The sequence below is a fragment of the Dermacentor silvarum genome, chromosome 9, assembly GCF_013339745.2.
Source record: "Dermacentor silvarum isolate Dsil-2018 chromosome 9, BIME_Dsil_1.4, whole genome shotgun sequence".
NCBI lineage: Eukaryota > Metazoa > Arthropoda > Arachnida > Ixodida > Ixodidae > Dermacentor > Dermacentor silvarum.
In genome coordinates, this window is record NC_051162.1 from 67729707 (window position 1) to 67739524 (window position 9818).

The window sequence follows — 9818 nt, forward strand, 5'->3', positions numbered from 1 at the left end:
GTTCCTCAAGGACAGCAACCCGACGTAATAGCAGGCTGCGCCACAAGTGCACTGGGTATGTGCAGCTTTTCAATGAACGTCTTTCACGCCAACGCTTTAGTGAGCTGCGCCATGAGTGCACTGGTTATGCGTCGCTCTTCCATGAACATCTCGCCAACGGGGGTCACAGAGTATGTGCCACTGGGAATGTGCCGTTTTACAAGGGTGAAACCAATCCCTGAAATTTCTCCCATGCTGAGCGGAATCGAACCAACGTCACAAGGGTTCCTCAAGGACAGCAACCCGACGTAATAGCAGGCTGCGCCACAAGTGCACTGGGTATGTGCAGCTTTTCAATGAACGTCTTTCACGCCAACGCTTTAGTGAGCTGCGCCATGAGTGCACTGGTTATGCGTCGCTCTTCCATGAACATCTCGCCAACGGGGGTCACAGAGTATGTGCCACTGGGAATGTGCCGTTTTACAAGGGTGAAACCAATCCCTGAAATTTCTCCCATGCTGAGCGGAATCGAACCAACGTCACAAGGGTTCCTCAAGGACAGCAACCCGACGTAATAGCAGGCTGCGCCACAAGTGCACTGGGTATGTGCAGCTTTTCAATGAACGTCTTTCACGCCAACGCTTTAGTGAGCTGCGCCATGAGTGCACTGGTTATGCGTCGCTCTTCCATGAACATCTCGCCAACGGGGGTCACAGAGTATGTGCCACTGGGAATGTGCCGTTTTACAAGGGTGAAACCAATCCCTGAAATTTCTCCCATGCTGAGCGGAATCGAACCAACGTCACAAGGGTTCCTCAAGGACAGCAACCCGACGTAATAGCAGGCTGCGCCACAAGTGCACTGGGTATGTGCAGCTTTTCAATGAACGTCTTTCACGCCAACGCTTTAGTGAGCTGCGCCATGAGTGCACTGGTTATGCGTCGCTCTTCCATGAACATCTCGCCAACGGGGGTCACAGAGTATGTGCCACTGGGAATGTGCCGTTTTACAAGGGTGAAACCAATCCCTGAAATTTCTCCCATGCTGAGCGGAATCGAACCAACGTCACAAGGGTTCCTCAAGGACAGCAACCCGACGTAATAGCAGGCTGCGCCACAAGTGCACTGGGTATGTGCAGCTTTTCAATGAACGTCTTTCACGCCAACGCTTTAGTGAGCTGCGCCATGAGTGCACTGGTTATGCGTCGCTCTTCCATGAACATCTCGCCAACGGGGGTCACAGAGTATGTGCCACTGGGAATGTGCCGTTTTACAAGGGTGAAACCAATCCCTGAAATTTCTCCCATGCTGAGCGGAATCGAACCAACGTCACAAGGGTTCCTCAAGGACAGCAACCCGACGTAATAGCAGGCTGCGCCACAAGTGCACTGGGTATGTGCAGCTTTTCAATGAACGTCTTTCACGCCAACGCTTTAGTGAGCTGCGCCATGAGTGCACTGGTTATGCGTCGCTCTTCCATGAACATCTCGCCAACGGGGGTCACAGAGTATGTGCCACTGGGAATGTGCCGTTTTACAAGGGTGAAACCAATCCCTGAAATTTCTCCCATGCTGAGCGGAATCGAACCAACGTCACAAGGGTTCCTCAAGGACAGCAACCCGACGTAATAGCAGGCTGCGCCACAAGTGCACTGGGTATGTGCAGCTTTTCAATGAACGTCTTTCACGCCAACGCTTTAGTGAGCTGCGCCATGAGTGCACTGGTTATGCGTCGCTCTTCCATGAACATCTCGCCAACGGGGGTCACAGAGTATGTGCCACTGGGAATGTGCCGTTTTACAAGGGTGAAACCAATCCCTGAAATTTCTCCCATGCTGAGCGGAATCGAACCAACGTCACAAGGGTTCCTCAAGGACAGCAACCCGACGTAATAGCAGGCTGCGCCACAAGTGCACTGGGTATGTGCAGCTTTTCAATGAACGTCTTTCACGCCAACGCTTTAGTGAGCTGCGCCATGAGTGCACTGGTTATGCGTCGCTCTTCCATGAACATCTCGCCAACGGGGGTCACAGAGTATGTGCCACTGGGAATGTGCCGTTTTACAAGGGTGAAACCAATCCCTGAAATTTCTCCCATGCTGAGCGGAATCGAACCAACGTCACAAGGGTTCCTCAAGGACAGCAACCCGACGTAATAGCAGGCTGCGCCACAAGTGCACTGGGTATGTGCAGCTTTTCAATGAACGTCTTTCACGCCAACGCTTTAGTGAGCTGCGCCATGAGTGCACTGGTTATGCGTCGCTCTTCCATGAACATCTCGCCAACGGGGGTCACAGAGTATGTGCCACTGGGAATGTGCCGTTTTACAAGGGTGAAACCAATCCCTGAAATTTCTCCCATGCTGAGCGGAATCGAACCAACGTCACAAGGGTTCCTCAAGGACAGCAACCCGACGTAATAGCAGGCTGCGCCACAAGTGCACTGGGTATGTGCAGCTTTTCAATGAACGTCTTTCACGCCAACGCTTTAGTGAGCTGCGCCATGAGTGCACTGGTTATGCGTCGCTCTTCCATGAACATCTCGCCAACGGGGGTCACAGAGTATGTGCCACTGGGAATGTGCCGTTTTACAAGGGTGAAACCAATCCCTGAAATTTCTCCCATGCTGAGCGGAATCGAACCAACGTCACAAGGGTTCCTCAAGGACAGCAACCCGACGTAATAGCAGGCTGCGCCACAAGTGCACTGGGTATGTGCAGCTTTTCAATGAACGTCTTTCACGCCAACGCTTTAGTGAGCTGCGCCATGAGTGCACTGGTTATGCGTCGCTCTTCCATGAACATCTCGCCAACGGGGGTCACAGAGTATGTGCCACTGGGAATGTGCCGTTTTACAAGGGTGAAACCAATCCCTGAAATTTCTCCCATGCTGAGCGGAATCGAACCAACGTCACAAGGGTTCCTCAAGGACAGCAACCCGACGTAATAGCAGGCTGCGCCACAAGTGCACTGGGTATGTGCAGCTTTTCAATGAACGTCTTTCACGCCAACGCTTTAGTGAGCTGCGCCATGAGTGCACTGGTTATGCGTCGCTCTTCCATGAACATCTCGCCAACGGGGGTCACAGAGTATGTGCCACTGGGAATGTGCCGTTTTACAAGGGTGAAACCAATCCCTGAAATTTCTCCCATGCTGAGCGGAATCGAACCAACGTCACAAGGGTTCCTCAAGGACAGCAACCCGACGTAATAGCAGGCTGCGCCACAAGTGCACTGGGTATGTGCAGCTTTTCAATGAACGTCTTTCACGCCAACGCTTTAGTGAGCTGCGCCATGAGTGCACTGGTTATGCGTCGCTCTTCCATGAACATCTCGCCAACGGGGGTCACAGAGTATGTGCCACTGGGAATGTGCCGTTTTACAAGGGTGAAACCAATCCCTGAAATTTCTCCCATGCTGAGCGGAATCGAACCAACGTCACAAGGGTTCCTCAAGGACAGCAACCCGACGTAATAGCAGGCTGCGCCACAAGTGCACTGGGTATGTGCAGCTTTTCAATGAACGTCTTTCACGCCAACGCTTTAGTGAGCTGCGCCATGAGTGCACTGGTTATGCGTCGCTCTTCCATGAACATCTCGCCAACGGGGGTCACAGAGTATGTGCCACTGGGAATGTGCCGTTTTACAAGGGTGAAACCAATCCCTGAAATTTCTCCCATGCTGAGCGGAATCGAACCAACGTCACAAGGGTTCCTCAAGGACAGCAACCCGACGTAATAGCAGGCTGCGCCACAAGTGCACTGGGTATGTGCAGCTTTTCAATGAACGTCTTTCACGCCAACGCTTTAGTGAGCTGCGCCATGAGTGCACTGGTTATGCGTCGCTCTTCCATGAACATCTCGCCAACGGGGGTCACAGAGTATGTGCCACTGGGAATGTGCCGTTTTACAAGGGTGAAACCAATCCCTGAAATTTCTCCCATGCTGAGCGGAATCGAACCAACGTCACAAGGGTTCCTCAAGGACAGCAACCCGACGTATCAGCAGGCTGCGCCACAAGTGCACTGGGTATGTGCAGCTTTTCAATGAACGTCTTTCACGCCAACGCTTTAGTGAGCTGCGCCATGAGTGCACTGGTTATGCGTCGCTCTTCCATGAACATCTCGCCAACGGGGGTCACAGAGTATGTGCCACTGGGAATGTGCCGTTTTACAAGGGTGAAACCAATCCCTGAAATTTCTCCCATGCTGAGCGGAATCGAACCAACGTCACAAGGGTTCCTCAAGGACAGCAACCCGACGTATAGCAGGCTGCGCCACAAGTGGACTGGGTATGTGCAGCTTTTCAATGAACGTCTTTCACGCCAACGCTTTAATGAGCTGCGCCATGAGTGCACTGGTTATGCGTCGCTCTTCCATGAACATCTCGCCAACGGGGGTCACAGAGTATGTGCCAATGGGTGTGCGGCAAGCAAGGGAACAGTTATGAGCGTTCGCAGACACCAACGAGCCACGATTCTAGTCTCGGAGGCCACGCGCGGATTTATCGGCAGCGCCATTAGATGGCGCGGTGACTATATCTCGCGGTGATACAGTCGATTGACACTCGTGGTGGACGGAGGTGTTTCTCCGGGGCTCCGGGGCGGCGACGAAAACACAAGTTCTTTGTGCATGCTTTGAGCTTGCTTCTGTTGTTAGACTTGCTGTTTTTTAGACTTTAAATAGTAGGTTGGAAGCAGGAGGGCTATCAGATATTGTTCTTTATTTTCTTCGTGTGTGTATCGGGTGTATTTCGCTTTTTTATGACAGTCAGCACGTCTTTTCCTGACACGTGTTTAAATACGTGCCACCACATGGTACGTTAAGTATTTAGTCTTGAAATAGTAGGTTGGAAGTGTGAAGGATATCAGCCATTAGTGTTTTTAGCGTGTGTGTATTTGTATCGAGAATGTTGCTTTTGTAAGGCAGTCAGAGCGGGGCCACGTGTCCGAACCCGTGCGAATGTGAGTCATGAATTAAGTCTGCTCGATATTTATTGCAGATACATTGTGACTAATTGCAGATAAATAAATTCTGGCATTTTAAGGTTTTAGGTCCTGTGTGTATCGGCCTTTTGTAGGTACGTGCTTCGGAAGGTTCGGTGATAGCGTTTGAGAATTCCAAGTGCAACATATGGAAAACAGGGCGGGAAAGCGTGCAGGGTGCGGGGGCCCCTCAAGATAGACGAGGGGACCGATGATAATAGCGTGGAAACAGCCAATCGACAGACACTGTGATGTCAATGCTAGGCTAAAGAAAATGAAGGATGTCCAGAACAAGCTTGTGAATCGGATCGCAGAGCTGAGAAATGAACTCAATATGGTACGTGATGCAGGGAAGGCAGCGGAAGAAAGACTCAAAGTAGCCGAGGAAAAATTGAACAGGGCCGCCATTACGAACGAAAATGTTAGTTAGTTAATTCAGGTTTAATGGCGGAAAAGCGACAAAGGCCATGCTACGCCAGCCACAAGGTATTAAAAAATGAAATGTTAATGTAGCGAAAGTTGCGTTACCTTATATTCTATGTAAAAAACCGGCTTCATCTAAAAACTTGAAGAAGTCAGTGAATGGCACTAGCGGATCATCTCCTAATAATGAGGCGGGGTGTAAAGGTATGCGTGAGTTATACAGATTCTGCAAAAGTTTCCGTCTGTGTGTTTCTATATGTGGACATGTCATAACAATGTGTATTACTGTGACAGGTTCATGACATTTATCGCAGGTTGGCGGATCTTCTTTTCGAAGTAAGAAATTGTGTGTCAGATGTGTGTGCCCTATTCGAAGTCGACATAAGATCACCTCATAGAACCGTTGCTGGTGACTGCACGATTTCCACTCGCCAAGCAGGGGTTTGGTTATATGTAACTTGTTGTTAATGCAGGAGTCCCATTCTTGTTGCCATTTTAATGTCAGGGCTTTGCGAATTGCTCGGATACTGTCTTTATATGGAATTTTTGAGTGAGTTAGGTCTTTGTGTGCTTCCATGGCCGCGCATCTATCTGCCGATTCATTCCCTGGTATCCCAACATGGCTAGGGACCCAGCAGAATCGTATGGTTCGTCCGTATTTGTTATTCTCAACCATGTTCAAGATATCTCCAAGCAGCGGTTCACAGGCGGATTTTAAATTTAATGCTCTGAGTGCACTCAACGAATCGGTGTAAATGACAGCACTCTTCTGTTTGTCGGTGATAACTTTGTTTACTGCCGTCCATATAGCCATAACTTCGGCGGTAAAGACTGAAGCGGAATTATGTATTCGAATGCTATTTTCCCAATTTTCCGTTACGGTTCCCACACCCACGTATTCTTGTGTTTTTGAACCATCTGTGTAAAATTCTGTGTGATCTTTATATTTATCTTGAATAGTGCGGAACTCTTGCATTAAGTGTTCTTGTGGGGTGTCCTTTTTCTTTAAGTGGGTTAGTGTCCAGTCACATAGTTGTGTAAAATCGCACCATGGGGCCAGTCTTTGCGGCCTTTCAGCAACCTGCAGGACCTCATGAGGAATGCTATAAATCTGGAAGTATTCCTGATGTCGTAAGACAAGTGGCCGTATCATGTTCGGTTTATTTGTGTAGTGTAATCGAGAATTGCATTGTGTTACGATTTTGTAGCATATGTTGTGGTGTTGACCGAATCCTCAGTACATAGGAAAGGGTTAGTAGTGCGCTGCGGTGCTGTACGGAAGGCTCATTGCAGTCAACGTATAAACTTTGGGCAGACGATGTTCTGTAGGCACCGCTCGCCAATCGTAGGCCAAGATTGTGAATTGGATCAACTCGTTTAATGTAAGATTGCCTGGCTGCACCATAAACTACACTACCGTAGTCGAGAATCCTACGCACAAGGGACCGGTAAATACGTAGTAGGCATATTCGATCAGATCCCCAGTGCTTGTGCGATAACACTTTGAGAATATTTATTGCTTTATTTGCCTTAATTTTTGTTGTGTTAATGTGGGCGAAGAAGCTTAGTTTTGTGTCAAATGTTACGCCTAAAAATTTGTGGTCTTGTTTGACCGGCAGCGTTGCGCCATCCAGTGTCAGAACCGGATCGCAACGTAAGCCACGCTTCTGGGAAAACAGCACTGTAACGGTTTTGTGGGTTGAGAAGCGGAAACCATTTTTGTCAGCCCATTGTGTGAGATTATTTATTGTTATTTGTAGCTGTCTTTCGCAGGTGGATATGTTTGAGGCGCGGCAAGCCACTTGCAAATCGTCGACACATATTGAATGCATAACAGACGACGGAATTATTTTGTTTACAGAGTTCATTTTGACTATGAAAAGTGTCGTGCTGAGAATGCAACCTTGTGGGACGCCATTTTCTTGTGTAAATGTGCGGGAAAGTTTTGTGCCGAGACATACCTGAAATGTTCTATTTGACATGAAATCGTATAGGCAGTTTAGCATTCTCCCACCAATTCCCAATTCAGCCAGGTCTCTTAAAATTCCATACCGCCACGTGGTATCTTACGCTTTTTCTAAGTCAAATAAAACCGCGAGACAGTGTTGTTGTGTAGAAACGCATCACGTATTTCGTGTTCTAGTCGGACGAGATGATCAGTGGTGGAGCAGCCCTTTTTGTATCCGCACTGGTGTGTGTCTATTAGGTTTCTTGATTCAAGGTTGAATGTGAGTCTCGTGTTTATAATGCTCCCATATGATTTGGCTAGACAACTTGTTAGTGCAATGGGTCTGTAGCTGCTTGGGGATGATGCAGGTTTACCAGATTTTAGAAAAGGCACTACTACTGCGTTTTTCCAGTCTTTAGGCATTACCCCAGATTGCCATACCTTGTTGAAAAAATTGAAGGAATGCCTCTACCGATGCTTGAGAAAGGTGCGCCAGCATTGTGTAGTGGACCCGGTCAAGACCTGTTGCTGTTTTTTTACCGGCCGAAAGGACTCTGTTTAATTCCTGCATTGTAAGAGTGGCATTATATAGTTCCATTGAAGCACCGTTAGTGGGAAGTCTCTGTTTCTCTGCTGACTGTTTGTATTTTAAAAATGTGTTTGAGTAATTTGCTGAGCTTGAGATGTTGTAAAAGTGTTCGCCTAATAAGTTGGCCTGGTCTTCAAGTGTTGTTTGTGTGCCTGGACTTGTAAGTAGTGGTATTGTGTGTGATGCGTACTCTCTTTAAACTTTCTGACCCGGTCCCACATTTGTTTAGGTGTGACCAAACTATTAATTGAGGATACGTATTTTTGCCATGACAATTTCTCCGCCTGGCGCCGAACAAATCTTGCTTTGGCTTTGGCCTGTTTAAAGCCTAGGAGGTTGTTGTAGGTTGGATACCTTCGCAAGATTCCCCAGGCTTTATTTTGTTGTTTTTCAGCTTCGGTACACTCGTCTGTCCACCACAGATTTAGTTTTTTACGCAGAATACCGGATGACTGAGGTATCGCTGTTTCTGCGGTGGAGATTATGACCTGAACGAACTTTTTATTGAGTTCGTGAACGCTCTGTTCTGGTGAGAAGGCTATTTCCAGTTTAGCATGCTCCATAAAAACTGACCAGTCAGCGAGTTGCAGTTTCCACCGGTGTGGCTTAGTGCCTAAGGTTGGTGGTGATGGTAAGAGTTTTATGATTGCGGGCAGGTGATCACTACCATATGACGTGTCGAGGGCTTCCCATTTAAGATCGCTAAAAAGAGACGGTGAGCAAAAAGCTAAATCTAAACAACTAAATGTACGTGAAGTCGGTGAAAAATATGTTGATGCACCCGAGTTTAAAAGGCAGATATCATTTGACAAAATTAAATCTTCAATGAGCTGGCAGTTTTGTCACTGCCCCAAAGAGTCCCATGAGCATTAAAATCTCCTACTAAAATAAAAGGCACCGGTAACTGGTCTGTTAAATTTTCTAGATCCTTAATATTACAATGGGTATGGGGTGGAAGGTACAGTGAGCAAATGGTGATGGTCTTGTGAGACAGAACGGTGACCGCTACAGTCTCGAGAGATGTATTTAATTGGACATTTCGGGTAGGAGTGCCGCCCTGCACTACTATGGCGACTCCTCCTGACAGACGGCTGGAGTGTTCGCGGTCCTTACGTATGACAGTAAAACCTTTCAAAAATTGTGCATTTTTGGGGCCTAAGTTCGTTTCTTGAAGGCAGAATGCAACTGGCGATAGCTTATTTATGATGTCTTTGATGTCACCTAGATTATGAATCAGGCCTCTACAGTTCCAATGGATGATGAAAGCCATTGTAAGACAAATAAAATTGTATACTTATGTGTGTGTGAGCTACAAAATGATAGGTGACATGTAATATAAAGATCACTACTCTAATCAAGGGCGGTAGCCGTTCAGGTTACCGGTCCCTTTGTCGGCGCAGTTACAAGAAGTTTTTCCTTCTTGGCGCGCTCCAGAGAGCGCGGATCTTTTGGGTCAATGACGCCGGGGTTTTTGGGTCGACCTCCATTGCCTTCTCCGAGGAGCTGGACGATCGAGAACCAGGCACCGAAACGCGCGTCTCAGGCAGTGAAATTCGGTTCAGCTTTGGGCCCTGCGACACTGTGGTCTGCAGGCCCGTCTTCGATGATGATGGCGCAGCACTGGCTGCAGCCATCAAGGGGGCGGATGGAGTTTCTACGGACACACTCTGTGTGGACCCTGTAGACTCCTGAAACCGGTGTGGCGCTGCCCCCTGCCGCGCCGCACTGGCATAGCTAACTTGAGGTAAGTGCCCTAGCCTTTTCCTCGCTTCGTAAAATGAGATTTTTTCTTTTACTGTGATTGCGATGATCTCTTTTTCTTTTTTCCAGCAAGGGCAGCTCCGTGAGTAAGCTGGATGGTCTCCCTTGCAATTGACACAAAGTGCTGGACCATTGCAATTGT

General features: G+C 48.2%; 1 protein-coding gene across 1 annotated transcript in view; it reads left to right on the forward strand.

Annotated features, from left to right (window-relative positions):
* The window catches only part of LOC119463649 (dnaJ homolog subfamily B member 12-like), a 53474-nt gene extending 43867 nt beyond the window's left edge, over window positions 1-9607 (forward strand). Inside the window, exon 3 of the mRNA XM_049655304.1 lies at window positions 9316-9607. Within this exon, the coding sequence (XP_049511261.1) occupies window positions 9316-9607 (292 nt within the window). The remainder of the gene's footprint in view (window positions 1-9315) is intronic.
* Window positions 9608-9818: the final 211 nt, after the last annotated feature.